This window comes from Gopherus evgoodei, chromosome 4 (genome assembly GCF_007399415.2).
Source record: "Gopherus evgoodei ecotype Sinaloan lineage chromosome 4, rGopEvg1_v1.p, whole genome shotgun sequence".
NCBI classification, from domain to species: domain Eukaryota; kingdom Metazoa; phylum Chordata; order Testudines; family Testudinidae; genus Gopherus; species Gopherus evgoodei.
Genome location: NC_044325.1, coordinates 108,125,847 through 108,145,659, shown reverse-complemented (window position 1 = coordinate 108,145,659; position 19,813 = coordinate 108,125,847). Strand labels below are relative to the sequence as shown.

At 43.2% G+C, this 19,813-nt stretch overlaps 1 protein-coding gene across 1 annotated transcript; it reads left to right on the top strand.

Moving 5' to 3' along the window:
* The first annotated feature begins 328 nt into the window (after positions 1-328).
* Positions 329-2,714, top strand: KCNJ11 (potassium inwardly rectifying channel subfamily J member 11). The gene is made up of 2 exons (XM_030560494.1): positions 329-400; positions 775-2,714. The coding sequence occupies exon 2, from the start codon at positions 967-969 to the stop codon at positions 2,167-2,169; it is 1,203 nt and encodes a 400-aa protein (XP_030416354.1). The 5' UTR covers positions 329-400; positions 775-966; the 3' UTR covers positions 2,170-2,714.
* Positions 2,715-19,813: the final 17,099 nt, after the last annotated feature.

The following is a 19,813-nucleotide window of genomic DNA, read 5'->3' as shown; positions in this document are numbered from 1 at the left end:
AATATAAAGAGAGCCAAACCACTCCTTTTTAATTGCAGTGCGCAGCAATGGATAACGATGGGAATTTTTTGTTTGTTTGAAGACCAGTAAGCTTCAAACCCCAGAACCGCTGGCTATACCAGGAGCAGGGCAAGGAAAGCTGCATTTCAGGGCATTTAAGTCCGCGCTATTCCCCGGTGGTCACACCATCCTCTTTCCCTCACACTATTTTCTCCGCTAGCTGTATTTACATCTGGCTGGGGGCGGGAGGCAGATTTCCCTTCTGCTTCGAGCAGGCTGGCGATTCCTGCAGGTCAGTTTCTGTCCCTGGGTAAGGACACAAACAGAGCTGGTGAAGTGAGTTCTCTGCGGGGCTGCAGGGAAATGCGCCGCCGCTCGCAGGCCCACAGGGACCTGCACGGTGAGGCCCTTTGCGCGTTTCTTTCTCCCTCCCCGGCTGAAGAAGAGAGGATTTGTGTGTCCCCTGCACGCCCCGTCTCGTGACACCGGCTCTCTCGGTGCCCCCCGCCCCCGCGCCATCCACCTGAGCCGGGAATCTCTGGCGCCGAGGCGCCCCCTGGTGCTCTCCGCCTTGCACTGGGCGGCGCAGGGAGCGCTGCAGTCGTGCCAAGCGCAGGGGGGCTGAGCGCACCTCTGCGTGCATCGTCCCTTTCCCGGGTGGCGGGGGGAGCTCCCCGCCCTGGGGGACAGGCCCGGACGGAGGCTCTGCATGTCCGAAGCCCTGGCTGCCGCAATCCGGAGCAGTGCACCAGATACTAACCCTTTGCCTCCCAGTTTCCTATCCCCACCCTCCCGGGGCGGTGATTGGCGTGAGCAGCTGAGGCTTGCCCAGGACGGGACCGCGGGGACGGAAGAAGAAGCCAGCCTGGCCTGGGAGCAGAGCCGGGGAAGGGTGGGGAGGATCCGCGTGTGCCTGGCTGCCCGCGGGAGCCGGCATGGGGCATTGCTGAGCGCCTCGGGGAAGCCATGCTGTCCAGGAAAGGGATCATCCCGGAGGAGTATGTGCTGACCCGCCTCGCCGAGGATGTCCAGGAGCACTCCCGCTACCGCGCCCGGGAGCGGCGGGCCAGATTCGTGGGGAAGAACGGCACCTGCAACGTGGCCCACAAGAACATCCGCGAGCAGGGCCGCTTCCTGCAGGACGTCTTCACCACCCTGGTGGACCTCAAGTGGCCGCACACGCTGATCATCTTCACCATGACCTTCCTATGCAGCTGGCTGCTCTTCGGCATGACCTGGTGGCTGATTGCCTTCGCCCACGGGGACCTGGACCACAGCACCCAGCTGCAGGCAGGAGGTAGCCAGGGGGTTGGGGAGGAGGCTGAGGGGTTCATGCCCTGCGTGACCAGCATCCACTCCTTCACCTCCGCCTTCCTCTTCTCCATCGAGGTGCAGGTGACCATCGGCTTCGGGGGCCGCATGGTGACCGAGGAGTGCCCGGCTGCCATCCTGGTGCTGATCGTGCAGAACATCGTGGGGCTGGTGATCAACGCCATCATGCTGGGCTGCATTTTCATGAAGACAGCTCAGGCGCACCGCCGGGCCGAGACCCTCATCTTCAGCAAGCATGCAGTGATCGCCCTGCGGGACGGCAGGCTCTGCTTCATGCTGCGGGTGGGTGACCTGCGCAAGAGCATGATCATCAGTGCCACCATCCGCATGCAGGTGGTGAAGAAGACCACCAGCCTGGAGGGCGAGGTGGTGCCCCTCAACCAGATAGATATCCAGATGGAGAACCCAGTGGGGGGCAGCAACATCTTCCTGGTCTCCCCGCTTCTCGTCTACCATGTGATAGACAAGAACAGCCCACTCTACGACATCTCCCCCCTACACCTCCACCACCACGAGGACCTAGAAGTCATTGTCATCTTGGAAGGGGTGGTGGAGACCACTGGCATCACCACCCAAGCTAGGACCTCCTATCTGGCCGATGAAATCCTCTGGGGCCAAAGGTTTGTGCCCATCGTGGCAGAGGAAGATGGCAGGTACTCAGTGGACTACTCTAAGTTTGGCAACACGGTGAAAGTGCCCACCCCTTCTTGCACTGCCAGACAGCTGGAGGAAGACAGGAGCATCATAGACTCCATCCCATTGTCACCTAAAAGCACCAGTAGGAAGAGGTCTTTCAGGTTGAAACCCAAATTTACCATAACTGATGAGCCTTCCTGACACCGTTTTAGAGGAAAGATGCAATAAACAAGAACACTGAGATAGCCTCTTATTTTTCTTAGCCAGGTTGGTAGCACAAGGTGCGTGTAGTATTATTTATTGCAGGATAAATTAAAGTTAATTTTATTTTTTTAAAGGCGTGCAACATTTTTAAGCAATATAGGGCGTGGAAACATTTTATTCAGTTGCTTGTAATTTCAGTTCAGACTGTCTTGTTTATTTGCATCATCATTTTGTATGATTCATCCTCACTGAATAATTTCTTTTCTTGAAAAGTAAGTTTATCTGTAGCCTAGCAGGTTGCATTATTTATGGTCTTGCAATGCCTCTCAGAAATTTAATGTTTTTAAACTGGTTTTATAAACAATCACAATACAGGAAAAAAGTTTTCAATGATCATTATTAAAGTTACATGGAGTTTAAATAATAACAGAAAGACCATGTAGTAAGATATGCACCCCAAAATAGTCCAGATATGAAGGTGTCTGTTTAGGTTATGGTGTTTTATATCTTAAAGAAATAAACTTACAGATGTATTTAGTCCATATTGTATGTTTGGATCTGTTGATTGCAAAAGCAATATGAAATGCATGCTTTTGTGCATTTTAAAACCCTTTTACAAAATAAACATTTAATATATTTAATATACATTTCTGATAGTGAATGATGCAACTGTGGCTCTAAAAATACTTTGTCTTTACAAAGAACAGCAGACATTAATTGCTATGATGTGACTGAAATGTGTTGTACATAGGAAGAAATTAAATATATTAAGTGGCTTTATTTAAGAAATCAAACAAAAACTCTGCCACAGTGAAGTAGGACACTTATGAAAATTCATCTCCCAGTCCTACACATCGGAGTAAATACCATCTAATAAGGAGGAAATTAAATAAAATCAGAGATCCTATGTAGAAAGTCATCTTAAAAGATGTAGAAGAGCAGACCCAAATTACATTGAACAGTATCTGCATGCACTTAGCAACACCTTTTAAATTTTTTTCAGGTTTAAAAATTATGTTAGTGTAATTTGTGGTCATGAAAAGGAGGGACTTGTGGGACACTGCAGTCCATTTCCTGGGTGCCATGTCACCTTTGTTTCCTTTTCATTTAGGGTCTGAGCCTAAATTCCCCTCAAACCTTAAATTCTCCCTGCCTATATTGGTTTTGTGTGTGCTGTTAATACAGTATCAGGCACTTACTGGAAAACTATCCATATTCATACAACAAATTCACTCTGTTTACAAATAGAAGAGAGAAAACTGGATAGCCAGTTTCTATTAGCCTAATCCTGTAAATCCTCTACATGAGGAACCTCCCCATTAATAACAATAGCATTTCCCCGTGTGGAAGACTTGCTGTATAGGACCCTGCTAATGCAGTTTACAATATATTGTTTACAAATACTGCAAACTGTCATAGAAGTGAAAGGGAATTTGGTCTAAGCCTGAGCAGGGACTGGGCCCACACTAGTGACAGAAGTTGTGTGGTGGTGATATTTCATAAGAAGCTGTGTGAGGTTACATTACTAATGGTCTTTTAGTCAGAGGAGTTTCAGTGTGACAACTCTTTGTCTCTTATGCACTAGATAACTCCGAAAACAATGTGTTAGCCTTGCTCTGGTCAAATTTTTTTAGACTTGTCAGTGTCATAACACATTCATGCAAGCTAAGGTCAAAAGGGAAAAGGAAAGTTGCATATTCACTAAATAAGAATCTATGGTAAAATGAAATGCAATTCCAGAAATAAAATCTCAATCCATTTTAAAATATTAGAAATGCTATTTATTTTAATATATTTAACTATGTTAATAGTTGCATATTTTAGAAACATTAAGGCTTGCACTGGCACTATCCAGGCTGCCAGCTAAATGAATGCTTAGGAGCATGTAAATATGTGTCTAATTTTCCAAAGGGTTAACAAACTTTTTATTATTTGTACAATGCTAAGAGTATAGTAGGTGTTTCACAAGGAGAAGACAAGTTCCCTATCTGGAACAGCTTATGATCAAAATAGGACTAATGTATAGCAGTATGCAAGGAAAATTTGAACATATACATTTTATATTTTGGTAAAACAAAAACAAATGCAACATTTAAAAAAAATAGGAAAAGCCTAAAAATGTTTCTGGTGGTTGTTCCTTTTTTTAAATTCAATTTAATTGCAATGTTATTTGCCAACCCTTTGTTTTACTGACTCTGTGCCATTCTGCTCCTGAAAGGTAGTTCTGCATATTTCTCCTAGGTGCAGGTGGAAGGCGTATGCCCCTTTGAAAATACACTCTTTTGTTTGCCACCTGTCACTACCCTGCCATCCTATCATTATAAAATGCATAGATAAATATCACTAGGGGAATTTCAAATGACCTGAAAAATCATTGTCTTTTCTCTATTGTGCCTTATATCAGTGTATAAAATATACTTGTAGATGTTTATTGGAAATTGTTTGGAAGCTGTTATTACACTGTGGTGTTTTTTAGGATTTGGCCTACTTGAGAAGCAATTTAAGCAACGCTACCATGCAAGTGCCCATGATTCTTCTTCCCTCAAGGGAATCTGTATTATTCAAGCTACACGGAGTCTCTTTGTTTTCTGTGAGATGAGGAGGGCGAAGCTGGGAGGAGGAGCTTGCTGTTACTGAACTGTTTTCAGGACCATCTTTTGTGTATCTTTGCAAGAAACCTTCTAGTTTTCTTCAGTGTTGGAGTAACAGATGCCAAAGAAAGGAATCTCAAGGATGAGAATGAAAAAGAAAGAAATCACAAAATAATTGTTTCTGTGGCTTTAACCAAGATTTTCATGAATTTAACCAAGACTTTCATAAATCTGTTTTCAGTCTTTTATTTTTCTCAGTTTACATTCTCCTGTTCTTTAGAGGTTTTAAACACACGAAAAAGAAATTTCAGAGTCAAAAGTCATGAGGAAAGAGGTTAAATGTTTAAAAATGCCTCTGGACATTAAAAATTGGTGAATAACATTTTATTTTGTTGCCATCCACTGTTATTTACAAGGGATGTGAGAATGCCCAAAATCTGATGTTTTCCGTGAGCTTGGGTTTACACTGACCAAGCTCATTCTCTCTTTTGAGTGGTCTGGTTGAAGCTTTAGTGCTATCATTCTGTATGGAAAAAAATTTATCTTAGCATGAAGCTAAATGACTTCTTCTATAGCTGTAGTCCACGAGTGGGGGTTTTGAACTCTCTGAGAGTCCCCTGGATATCTGATGTGGGTAATCCCTAGCAGATACCCTGAAGTGGCCATTAACAGTTATTAAGTTATGGGAAGCTCACAGTTCATGCTGCTTAGTGCTCTATTTGGCAATATTGAGCAGGGTAAATTAAAATGATGAAAGAAAGGATCCAATTCTGCAAACATGTACATGAGAAACTTTATTCACAAATACATTTAGTGTCATTTAACTCAGGATCACACCCTGAATAAATATCTGTGTTTGTGAACAGCCAAGTGTCATGACTCAGATATTAATATATTATAGCAATAAGGGAGAAGATTCAATTTAACAGATGGGATTATAAGAAAAAACAGGTGAATCATGTTCATAAAAATCAATTGAAAGCTAGTCATGGTATTTGTCATAGTTTAACATAATTTTTAGTCAGTTAATAAGAATAATTGGCCCTGTTGTGCCATCAGTTTTATGCAGAGATCCCCATTGAAATCAATAGGCATTATGTTTTTTAAATGATAGCATTATAGCGCCCAATATTAGTTATAAATGGCCCTGCCACAAAGCACTGATGGACCAGTCATAATAATATAGTATAAAACACAATACAAATGTCAATATTACAACTATCTGCAACAAAAAACATTCAAAACCAGAAGCAAACTCGGGCAAATGCATGTGGCGGCTGGGGACAAGGGAAGGTCCAATAGCCATCATAGCAAATATATTTTTTAAATATTTCTTTAAAAGAATATGATAGGAATGGGCTGAGGAGAGAGGAACTGGGAAAGATATCAAGAAGGAGTAAATGCCATGCCTCAGCAGTCACCACAACAAAGGCCTGATCAGCTACTGACCTAAACTGAGATGCTGAATACCGAAAAGGTGGGTAAGCTGGTCAGGAGACAGGAGCAGGTACCAAGTGAAGTGAGGTCCTACATACTGTAGTGGGCTTTGATTTTGAATTGGCCTTGCTGGTTTGTAATCTACCCTTTATAGAAGTCAGAATAGAGAATGCAGGTCAGACGTAATGTGATCACAGTTGCTCAATCCAGTGAGTAAACACATTGCTGCATTCTGCACAAGCTGCATGTGACAGAGAAGCCCTGCTGGGAATCTTGTTGGATGGGAACCACAGTAGTTGAGTCCAATGATTAGCTATTTATTCCTAGTTAATAATGCAATACTAATTATTAATCAACAGAATGTGCATTGACATTGTAATTGTTTATTTAAGCCTTTCCCTATCCCCCTCTTTCTCTTTCACACACACAAACATATGCTGGTTAAGTATTGTAGGGCTGCTGGCACAGATCTGATTTTGTGAAAAAAGCATTGAAGAATTTGTTTCCAAAAATACAACCATAAGAATTACATAGATTTCAGCAATACAGAAAACAGTTATGTGAAATATGAAGACTCTCACCTGTCACTGATTCTTATTAATAAAACAAAGAATTAGTGGCCTATTAATAGCAATTGGATACTAATAAAGTCTAACAAAGCATCTTGTTTTGTTCATGTTGCAGTGCATTGTGGGAGGGAGTGTGGTTTAGATATTGGGGAATAGGTCAGGGTGGGGGTCAGTAATCCTGCGCTCTAGGCCCATCTCAGTTACTTACTCATTTGGTGCCTTTGCTGTAGTCACTGATGCCTTAATCCTGCAAGCTGTTTTGCACAGGTGGATTCTGTGTCCACCCAGAGCCCTTTGTCACCTTGCTATAGGGGTCTGCCTATGTGTTTTTATGGGAATGCTCCTAACACAGAGATCACCAGTGTGTAGAATTTGCCTCCATTAACATATCTGTAAAATGGTGATAACCATTGTGTGGGTGTTTAAACCCCAGTTATCACCATCCTGTCTGAGCCCTTGCACACCTCACACAGGTGTTGTGAGGCTTAGCAGTCTGTGAGCTTTTGATGAAAGACACCCTGTTAGTTGTATTAATATATGTACTGAATCTCCATGCCCCAGACAGGAGCAGGGCCGTAGGGTGCTAAGTGCTGTACAGACACATAATGAAAAAATGACCCTGCTCAAATAGGTTTACAAGCAAAGGCTGAGGTGGGAGACAACAGCTGGCTATCACAGACAGACGGGGAGCACAAGGGAATGTTGAGGCAGTCATGTGATTAGTGACTAAGCATCAGTCATAGCGTATCAGCTGCCTAGCCAGAGTCAGGTAGTTTGTGGGGATCACAACACAGGTGGGTTTTCAAGAGGATATAGTAGTGGCTTTTTTATGAGTTCCCTCTAGAATGAAAACAATTATTAGTAAGGTTGGCTTTAGAGGTGGGACAAATGTGGATGAAGCCTCTGTATTTGTAGGTCCCAGAGGCAGTGGGATGACTCTACTAAGGAGTAAATCTGCTATTCTTCTGACCCTTGCACTGGTGGGCTATAGGTTGCCAAGACAAGCAGGTTCCATGCCAGTTGGGGGGTGGTTGCAGAGAGAGGCAGGGAGTCTGAGGGTAGTCAGGGAGGAGTGTAAAAAGGCAGTTAGAGACCAAGAGGGACAGGCTGAAGGGAGGTGTTCCTGGGCAGCTGGGCTGTGATGACTAAACTAAAGAAGAGAGGAAAGCCTGTCTAGTGGTTAGGGCAATAGCTTGGGACTTCTGCCATATTCCCTGCTCCTCCACAGATTTCCTGTGTGATCTTGGACAAGTCACTTAGGGTACGTCTACACTACGGGATTAGTCTGATTTTACATAAACCGGTTTTGTAAAACAGATTGTATAAAGTCAAGTGCACGCAGCCACACTAAGCACATTAATTTGGCGGTGTGCGTCCATAGTCCGAGGCTAGCGTCGATTTCCGGAGCGTTGCACTGTGGGTAGCTATTCCATAGCTATCCCATAGCTCTCGCAGTCTCTCCCGCCCCTTGGAATTCTGGGTTGAGATCCCAGTGCCTGATGGGGCAAAAATCATTGTCGCGGGTGGTTCTGGGTAAATGTCGTCACTCTTTCCTTCCTCCGGGAAAACAACGGCAGACAATCATTTCGCGCCCTTTTTCCCTGGATTGCCCTGGCAGACGCCATAGCACGGCAACCATGGAGCCCATTCAGCTTTTTTTTTACTGTCACCATGTGTGTACTGGTTGCCGCTAACAGAGGCGTTACTGCAGCGCTACACAGCAGCATTCGTTTGCTTTTGCATGATAGTAGAGATGGTTACCAGTCGTTCTGTACCGTCTGCTGTGCCATTGTAAATTGGCAATAAGATGACGGTTATCTGTTGTTCTGTAGTATCTGCTGCTATCGTAGGTGCCCCTGGCTGAGGTCGGCTGGAGGTGCAAAGGCAAAACTGGGAATGACTCCCTGAGTCAATTCCTCCTTTATGGTACTAAAAATAGAGTCCGTCCTGCCTAGAATATGGGGCAAGTGTACTAGAGAACCAGTGTATCACAGAGCACAGCTGCTCCGTGTCAGATCCCGCAGAACTGACAAGCTGCATGCCATTCACGGGGGTGCCCCTGCAACAACCCCACCCGTTGCTTCCTCCTCCCCAACCTTCCTGGGCTACCGTGGCAGTGTACCCCCCATTTGTGTCATGAAGTTATAAAGAATGCAGGAATAAGAAACAGTGACTTGTTAGTGAGATAAAATGAGGGGGAGGCAGCCTCCCAGTGCTATGACAGTCCAGGCAGGACATTAAGCGGTGCGGGGGAGAGCAGCCCAGCATCCCGCTGCTATGATAGTCCAGGCAGAACAGAATCTTTTCTTTACACATGAAAGGGAGGGGTCTGATGGAGCTCAGCCCCCAGTTGCTATGATGAGGACTGTTACCAGCCATTCTGTACCATCTACTGGGAATGACCAGGAATCATTCCTATTTTTACCCAGGCGCCCCCAGCCAGCCTCACCTGAGGCCAGCCAGGAGCACTCACGGGCTGATGGTGATGACAGATAGCAGTCATATTGTACCATCTGCCACTGGGGAGGGGAGAAGAGCAGATACTGCTCTTCACTGCTGCAGCATCGCGTCTACCACCAGCATTCAGTAGACATAGGGTGACATTGAGAAAAGTCAAGAAACTATTTCTTTCCCTTTTCTTTCACGTGGTGGGGGGAGGGAGTAAATTGACAAGCTATACCCTGAACCACGCCAGACAATGTGTTTGAACCTACAGACACTGAGAGCTCAGCCAAGAATGCAAATAGTTTTTGGCGACTGCTGTGGACTGTGGGATACCTGGAGTCCTCAGTACCCCCTCCCTCCCTCCATGAGCGTCCATTTGATTCTTTGGCTTTCCATTACGCTTGTCACACAGCACTGTGTAGCCTGGAGATTTTTTTCAAACGCTTTGGCATTTCATCTTCTGTAACAGAGCTCTGATAGAACAGATTTCTCTCCCCATACAGCAATCAGATCCAGTATCTCCTGTACGGTCCACGCTGGAGCTCTTTTTGGATTTGGGACTGCATCGCCACCCATGCTGATCAGAGCTGCACGCTAGGCAAACAGGAAATGTAATTCAAAAGTTCATGGGGCTTTTCCTGTTTACCTGGCCACTGCATCCGAGTTCAGATTGCTGTCCAGAGCGGTCACAGTGGTGCACTGTGGGATACTGCCTGGAGGCCAATACCGTCAATTTGCACCCACACTAACCCTAATCCAATATGGTAATACCGATTTTAGCGCTACTCCTCTCATTGGGGAGGAGTACAGAAACTGATTTAAAGAGCTTTATATCAATATAAAGGGCCTCGTAGTGTGGATGGGTGCGCCGTTAAATCCGTTTAATGCTGCTAAAATCGGTTTAAATGCGTAGTGTAGACCAGGCCTTAGTCATGCAGTGTCTCAGTTCCTCATCTGTGACACTGGTATTTTAATGCTCCTTAACCACACAGGAGTGTCATAAACATAAATACGTTAAAGAGTGTGAAACTTTCAGATACTATGGTAATGGGGGAGAGGGGGGCATAAGCTTGGGCATTCCCTGCAAAGCAGATTGCCTGCTTGCAGCTTGTGACTCCCTCTGCTGAAAAACAGCAACATTTAATGTAAATAATGTGAATGAATAACTCACATTAGAAGATGCCTGACTACATGAACTCCAATTTCACTAGCAATGGAAACCAACCTGCTGCAAGGCCCTGAAATTAAAGGTGAGAGTCAATGATTCCCTCTATTGTGCCCCCTTTGTGTAACATCTTCCCTCAGCAGTTAATCCTATGGGGCTGGGAACAACAGGAAGAAAATATGATTTTATGTTTTTAACGGGGTGGAAGATAGAAGCAATGAAAGCGAGGGGCTCGAGGCTGGAGTGACAGGACTCATGAGAAGAAGAGATTTTTAAATAACTGGCATTTCTCTTCGTCACCCCCTCCTCCCTTGCAGTGCCACACTTGTGTTTCCTCTAAAATTTGCAAGATCAGCACTGATGAGAGGCACTCTCTGCATTTTGACCTCACACACTGGCTTCCATTCAGTCAGATATAACTGCCCCAATTTGAAAAGTGTAAAAGGCCATGTCCACAGTATACAGAAGCACAACAGGTCTAATACAAAGCCGATGGAAGTCGATAGAAAACTCTCATAGACTTCAGTGGGCTTTCGATCAGACCCAAAGGGCCTAACCTATCTAACTTCATGCAAATATATAGTCTCATTGAAGTCTGTGGTGAGAAGGAGTTAACCCAAAGACAGAGAAAACTGAGAGGCCAGTCCTGCAGTCATTACTCAAGCGAAGCTCCCACTGAGATCAATGAGAGCTTTGCCTGAAAAAAGACTAGGAAAATATTTCAGGCTTTAGATCCTACAAGATTATGTGAAGTGTGTTCAAAATGTCTGGTGGATGTTTTGTTCGCTGTGTGTAACAAATGACTGCGTATACTATTTTTGATGTTAGCAACAGGAGAAAGCTACATGATACAAACCTATATACCCTCGCCCGAGCTGTGCTATTAAAAGAGCAGAAGACATTCTTGAAAGCGTCTAGATATCACCAGCTCTTAGCCATGCTGGGGGTTTATGAGTTGCTGTATGCAGCTCTGGCTTACTGAGACATTTTCAAACCACTCAGAGGCAGAAACACAATAAAGCTTTAAAGAACTGTCCCACATGTGAGTCTGCAATGACAGACTTGGAGGAATTCCCCAAGGCAGAGCACTTGCAGGCTCTCTTTACTCCCTTTCCTGTTTGTCTTCTGACGCACCTATTAATACTGAGTTCAGTCAGCAGATTAAAATATCTGCACTTTCCCATAAACAGTAACTCTCTGAGGGCGCCATGTTTCCTACCTGCCTCCTTTCCTGCCAAGGAGAAGGAGGTCTAGGTGACCCTGCACTGGCCTGCGCTATAGCCTGCATCCCATCAAAGCTGACCTCTCCACTCCTGCCTCGTGCTTTTCTGGTGTAGGAGAGGAAGGCCAAGGGATCCCCCAGCCAGACTTGGCTCTGAGAAAAACTGCACTCTTCCCACATAGCCAGATAGGCTCCCAATGGGACACTGGATGTAGGAAGCAAGGGACACAGACCATTTCTTTCACCTGTTTTTGTCAGCCTAGCTCTCTCACTGAAGCCTGAAGGGGCAGCAATTATTGCAAAAACACCAGAAAAAGGAGAAACAGAGCTGAAGGAGACAGTCTCCCCAGAAATCAAAATGCAGCCCTGGGACACGACTGGGAAATACATGGACACATTTCTGAGCTGAACTTTTAGTCAGAAATTTGAACTAAAGTCTGGAATTTTCCCCAGCAAAGTTCTGCAGCAGGAAGGTCTGGCTTAGCTGCCAATCACTGAGGAGGCAGAAAAAACCTGAAGCGAACTACAGGGGGTGGGATATTTCCCCCTGTGGTGTTCAGGAATCACTCTGGGACCAAGTTGCTTAAAAGAGATCCTCTCCATTCCAACTGGCCGTAACAGAATATGGGATTCTGCAGCAGCCTACCCCAAGCTTCCTGTCTGGGGAGCTAATCCACTAGAAGGGACAGTTCCAATGCCTAACAGGTGGTGGCTCTGCTCTCAAGCAGGCTGAAGTACCCATTGTAATGGATCCATGGACCTGAGCACTCAAAATAAATTTTCTAGTAAACACAGATACATTTTCCTAAAATGGTTTGGCAGGGACAGGGCCTGCTGCAGAGACACACACATAGACTGAGCATTTGGGAAACCCTTGGCCAAATCCCACAGACTGCACCAGCTGCACAAAATTCTCATCCCTCAGTCTACCAGCCATAGCAACATGGCTGGCCTGGTTTCCATGGTACCATTAGCTCCCAGGGCTACAGCAGCAGCATTCTCTGATCCATGATGTAGTGGAGGACACAGGGGGCTACTTAATGTACTTCTGAGCAGAAATATTTTTTTATTTACATGGAAATGGACTTGCCTTGGAGGGGGCAAGGCACTTAGCCCCTTTCCCCTGAAATCTCCCAGCTTTATGACTGCCTAGTGGGTAATGTGACCCTTCCCTTGTCTTGGAGCCTTTCTGAGCATGCTCTCTTGATAGCTGGCCTTTTAAATCTGGGACAGCGAGCTAGCTGTGCCCCTAAAAGAACAATTTGGTCTTCAGCAACTACAGGCTGAAACTCTGTCTCACCTTTCCAGCTAGTGAGTATTTAACTCTTCTTGAATGTTGTTCTTTTAGTTTTCATTTTCTCTTTGCCCTGAGAAGCTGGTAAATAATCTCACAGATATGTAAACAAATTGAACAATGGCTTTTGTTTGAGGTCCTGTTCATTTAAGCTAATTACATTTTTAACCCCAAAAGCTATTGGAATGCACACACAACACTGGGGTAGGATGTGGGTGGCTAGTACTCTCAACATCCCTTTTCTGATTTGGAGAATTAGCCCTGGAAGGTTTTTTTTTCAGGGGGTGGAGATGTCAGTAGCTCTGCTGTTGGGTTGGAAACTAGTAGCTTGGAAGACATGCTGAGTGGGAAGATAGATCCAAAGGCAAAAGAGTAGGGATTGGCAGTAAAGGGGAGATAGTGGGTGTCTGGTAAAGAAATTGAGAGAATCAGCCTGGGGAGTAGCAGCAAGGTTAGCATATTTCCCAGATGGATTGTAGATGGATAAGGGAATAGGGAGAGGTTAGTGGATTGTGAATTGTCCAGAAAATTGTTTCTCTGAAGTGATAGTTATTTTGATAGGGAAGGTCTGAGGAAAGGGCTGTGGCAAGGAAGGGAAAGCAGCCTCAGCTGGGGGCCATGCCCCAATCAGGCCAAGGCTGGCGTAATGAGGGCCCAGCTGACTCTTATAAGAGGGCTGGGACAGGGAAACTGAGGCCTTGTCTACATGTGAGCATTCCACTGTTACAACTGTCCTAGTTAGTGCATTGTGCTTATGTCTACAGTGCCTGAAAGATATCTTTGTTTAAATTAATCTCTTTAACTCTTAGAGTGTCTCTTTAACAGCATATAAAAGGTAAAACTGTTCAATTTCACTTCAAAGTCCTGTAGCCTGGGGCTAGAAATGTTAACCAGCTACTTTACACTCCAAAATATTCTGAAGACCTCATGAGCATTTATAAGAATGATAGTTGCCATGGTAAGGGTTTTTTTCTCCATCTCATGTGGTTGTGGTGGTGTCTTTATTTTGCAAACTGTAGAGTAGATTCATGCAGGAATCATCACTGTGTTTCAGCTTATAATATAGCACCATAAATATTTGGGGGGTTTTGTTGTGTGTTTTGTTTTTTTTGCTTGAGGTAGCAAAAAACCTAGAGCTGGCTCTGCTTGCACAAAACCAGTCACCTTTTAAATTGAGGGGACAAGCATTTCTTATAGTTCTGTTGCAATGGATGACTTCAGTAGTGAACTTTAATGCATGGTCCTCATGTTCAATTGTAAATGTCACTTGGCTTTCTCTGTGGTACAGATTTGTTGCTGTATCAAGCTGAGTGTCCTGGGTTTTAACAGCAGCCTCAATGTGTTCTTCAAAGACTGTCATCAAGCACACCTGACACTGTGCTGGGTGGTAATCTGTCACCTGGCAAGATAATGTGACAGCCTCCCCACTCTCAGGGATACTGGGCTCACATACCATTTTTGAGGCTTTTGGAGTAAATACTGCAAATAAAGCAACAAATAGGACAAAAGTAAAATGATTAGGAAGTGAAAGAGCACAGAAGTAAAAGTAGAGACTTTCCACTATGTTGCTTGCAGTATTGTTGTACCCATGTTGGTTCCAAGATATTAGAGAGACAAGGCGGGTGAGGTAATATCTTTATGGGACCAACTTCTTTAAGAGAAAGAGACATGCTTTTAAGCTACATAGAGTTCTTCTTCAAGTCTGGCTTTTTCCAGACTCAACTAGGGGTGACATCATGGTGGAGGTCTATTATAAAGTACCAAATCAGAAAGAGGAGGTGGATGAGGCATTTTTAGAACAAAAAACAGAAATATCCAAAACACAAGACCTGGTAGTAATGGGGAAGTCTAACTACCCAGACATCTGTTGGGAAAGGTAATACAGCAAAACATAAAATGTCTAATAAATTATTGGGGACAACATCTTTATTTAGTGAGATTAGTCATGACACAATAGATTTCATGATTCTAAGGAAAAGGAGGAGTGACAGCAGCAAATTAAGGACAATGGACTTTAAAAAGCAGATTTTAACAAACTCAGAGAAGTCGTCCTGTGGGAAGAAAATCTGAGCAAAATGGATGATCAGAAGAGCTGCGGTTTCTCAAAGAGACAATATTAAAGGCAGAACAGCAAACTATCCCAATGTGAAGGAAAGATACGAAGAATAGTAAGAGGCCAATATGGCTCCATCAGGTCTTTAATGACCTGAAAATCAAAAAGGAATCCTACACAAGTAGAACATGGACAAATTGCTAGAAATAAGTACAAAAGAATAGCACAAGCATATAAGTACAAAATCTGAAAGGCTAAGGCACAAAATGAGTTATGCCTAGCAAAGGACACAAAAGTCAGTAAGAAAAAGTTCTAAAAATACATTGTCCTCTATGATTTCTATATAAATTAGATTTCCATTGTTCCTGATTCCACTATGCTTAATTTACATAGAAGATAGGTAGATAGCTGTGACATTCCCTGCTGTCTGGGCAGACCGTATGGCCTAATATCAATGAGTATCCATAATTCCTTATATAATAATACATACATTTCACAATTATATGAATCATCCTGTTTGTCATTAGCTTTCAGAAATGACCTTACTCTATATACTTATATAATAAGGTAATATTGTATACAATCAGTTGATTCCGTTGTTTCCCAGGCCAAGCTTCCCTCTCCTGCACATTTCTCACTTATATTTGGTTCCAAAGACTTCAACTCTCACCCCTTTGTTGAAGGACCTATCTGCCTCAACTCATGAGAGTTCTATGCCCCTGTGTCTGGCTAGTGATGGATGCCAAAGATGGCTTCTGTCCTTTTTTATATCTTCCAAAGTTCAATTACTTTGTTTCAGGAGGCAGGATGATATTATACTGTTCTTCCCTTCCTGTGAGGTAAATACAAGTTGAGACAGATTAAGAAGAAGCAGTAACACACATTGGAAGTGGTCACATGAAATGAAGTGGGCAGTTGGGGGTTAGGGAATTATTATGCATAAAGGGTTTGAGTGGGAACACTTACAAAGTTTTCGTTCTACTAAAAGAAAATAAATAGCATTTTGAGATTTTAACACACACAAATTTTTCAGCACCCAAGCAGATTCTCTATGCTGATGTGAGCCTTTAAACTTGAGATTTGCATATGAATTTATTTCCAAGTTCCTCAACTTTAGGACAAAATGTTAATGTACTGGTGCAAAAGAAAAGCCCCTCTAGTCCCTTAGTCGCATCACTAATGAAGGGTTTCTCTGGCACTCGTTCATCTTTATACCAAACCGCATCAGTTGTTTCTGGGAAGAAAGAATGAATGGTGCAAGTCAAAGTTAGATGCTCATCTGGTCTTGGCACATGTGTAGAACACAGCACTGGATCCAATACTGGCACAGCTAGAGAGGAAAACAATCAGATTTGCGCACTTTTTTAAATTTGATGAACAATATATGTCTCAGTCCTATAAAGTGCTGAGTATCTCCTGCCAGAAACCGCATGCTCTCAGCTCTTATGCTGGGGCATCTCTTAATGGCAACTGTTGAGGTTTTATAAGGGCTGATGCATTTTCCCAAGTTTCATAATTTCACTAAAAGTAAAACATTTTACATTGTGCCAAATGAAATACTGTCCTCAGGTACATCAAAAAGTGAACTTAAAAAAATCAAAATCACAAAGTAAATGTAACAAAGGTCAAATTCTAGCTTCCCACTGGTGTATTCTATGTGTATTTGTAAATGAGATATTTCTGATGTCTGTTCAAGAAAAATCAAACCCTCTCCCATCAATAAGAATTCCTTTGGATGTCTATCAATATTATATATTTTTATTTAGAACAAAATACTCCCAAGATTATGCTTTGAATCACAAATCACAACTTACAGATCTGAAAGCTAGCATGGAAAATAGACCCTGAGTGTGCACTCTGCAGTATGCATTTGAAACATCCATATGCAATACTTATAAAGAGATGCAGTTTTTTATACTATGAAGCTCTACTTCTTTCCTATGGCTCTGAACAGAAAGCAAACCTTACATACTGGTACCTCTAACTTTGGGCAGAAGATTGCTTCATTGATACACTGAAGCTGCACCCTTATACATTTGTTCTGCTAAGCAGTCAATCCGTTTGAGAAAACTTGACTATCTTCTCAATTCTAGACCTAACCCCTAAATTTTAGAAACAGATACAAAAGATCATTTAACTGATTCAGAGCTTAGCATCAAGAATGTCAGTGATTGGAGGACAGGTAATTCTGAATCTACATGTAACTCCTGCTATTCCAACATTGAAATGTGATGCCCATGACATCATATCTACCTTAAGCAACTCAAACTTGCACATGTTGTCTTTGACACAGTTGAAAAGTTCTGTGAAATCTGGGCCCAATATACAGTAGTCTCTGGTTCTGAATGAGAATCAGTAGATGTAGATCTTATTCTAGTTAAAGGGGCCACATTAATCACAGTAGTCAATATTTAAAATAAATTTAAATGTCAAGTTCTGTATTATTAAATAGAAGAGCAAATCTATGTAGGACTTTGCTCCTGAATAGCATCAGGTAGTAAAATACTAGATCTGAATGTTATTGAATACTATATTATTGACACTGTTCTACCAACTATTGTGTAGTATATTCATCTTTAAATTCTGTTATCCTTATGCTGAACTATATCTGATGCAAAATATATGTGTGTGTGTGTGTGTGTACATTTACGATGTTCAAATAAAACTGTGTATCTCCCCTCAAGGTAAAACAAGGAGTTGGGTCTGTAGGGATGCTACCAATCAGTAGTGAGGTACACAGGCAAAGCTGGAGTGGGAACCTATCTACACTAGTCTGCTTCAAACCATTGCTGCTAATTCTTCTTGCTCATAAGCATTAAGTTGTACAAAAATGTATGAAAAAGTAGGGTTCACCTGCTACCAAATTAGAGGCACTGCTACCATAGAGCAAGGGTGGAATTGTGCCTTAACTTACATAACAAAAGGGAGCTGCCACGTGTGTGCTCTGACCACCACCTGAACCTGTGCCCATTGAAATCAATAGTCAAGCTTCCACTGACTTCAATCATGTAAGATCAAAACCCAGATCAGGATAGGGGGATGTGTTGCAAAATTCATATCCCTGCATCTCTGAGAAGTAGCAAAAGGGGTGTCACCGGCCATCATTTGCTAATGACAACATATATGCCAGTGATCTTGGTTTTTTCAGAGGTTAAGCATGCCACCAATTCACAGACTATACCCTCTTTAGGGTGGCAGGCCAGTATACTAGCCAGGCATACTTCCTACCATCTGTAATTCCTTTAGACTCTATGTCCATATCAAGTGTACCCTTTGAGTTCTCCATTGCAAGAAGCATGTGTTGCTTATGAATACTTAAAAGGACCTGTCATTCTCAAGCATCTATGTTTCTAGGAATTTCAAATGCAAACTAGGGAAGCACTTTGTGACTTTAACATCTTTATACTGGGAAGGCAGTGAACAAGGAGAATGACTAGATGCCGGGGAATTCAGTACTGATATAACAACATAGCCACATAGGCAGGACCTATTATCTTTCCACCAGCAACTCTGTGTGTTCAGATAAGAATAACTAAAGCCCAGAGATCATCCAGGAAAGGAAGCCTGAGGCAGAGCAAATGGCTCTTACCTCAGAAAAAAACACCCAGCCTCAATACCCTGAAGCAAAAAAAAAACAAAAACAAATTACTGCCTGAATTTCCCATCATGCAGATTTGCAGTGTGGCACTAGACTCAATATTCATTTTGAGAAATGTCTTATTGTAATGCCAGCTATGACCCTGTCAACAGGAAACCTACTGCACTTGCAGAAGCTAAACCAACCCCATCACATACTGTAAAGCACTTAGCTTACCTATGGCCTTCAGTGTTCTTGACTGAACAGCAGGACATTGCTGAAGGGCCTTATGTGTCACCTCAAGAGAGCGCTCTGCCTCGTCAAGCTCATGCACATCTGGAGATACATAAATAGTGCATGGAACTTCGAAAGTGCCATTACCTAGTGACTTCAAATGTATCTGAAACTGAAAATTCTTTGGCATAGTCAGGACAGCAGCACTTTCCCCATCTCATTCGAGGGCACCCTTTTCACTGTTCCAAGAGTAAATTTTCTCCTTTTGTCCTTGTTGATACTTTTTTAGAAAAAAGGCTACAGGTAAAGGTTTTAGGCAAAAGCCTGAAATCTGGCAATGCAAAAAAGCATCTCCCAAATGCTTCATTTCCGTATTCCCTATGAATGGGATTGTTGGTGATGTGACAGGTTTGACCCCTCTTTTCCGGGATGCCATTTGATGTGCTGAAGTCCTACTGAGCTTGCCCTTTCCACCAGCCCAGGTTTCCTCACCCTGATCTTGCTGTGTCAGGCTCTCAAGCCTTCTCTGGCACACATACAGAGGTATGGCCACGTCAAGCTGCAGACACAGATGGCAATCAGATCTGTTGGGAAGACTCAGCTCAGGGATTATACCCAGCACTCACATGCACATCCCTTTTGGGATGAAAACCCAAAATAATATTGTCTTGTGCTGTATAGAGAAATCTGTAAAGCATAAGCTCATAAAAATCGCCCTCTCCCTCAATGTGGAGAGAGATATGCACAGCTTCTTCCCCCCGCACGCCCACTCCCCAGATATGAATTGCACAATCTGGGTTATGTTATAAACAAGAAATAAGTTTATTAACAACAAAAGGTAAATTTCAAGTGATTATAAGGGATAGCAAACAGAACAAGGCAGATTACTGAGCAAATAAAACCAAACACGGCAAACTAAGCTTAATACACTCAAGACACAGGTTACAAAATGTAATTTCTCACCCTAACTGTTATTTTAGGCAAGTTGCAGAGTTTCTGTAGCTTAGAGGTCCAGTTATTTCTCTTTAAAGACTGGACCCCCTGTCTCAGCCTG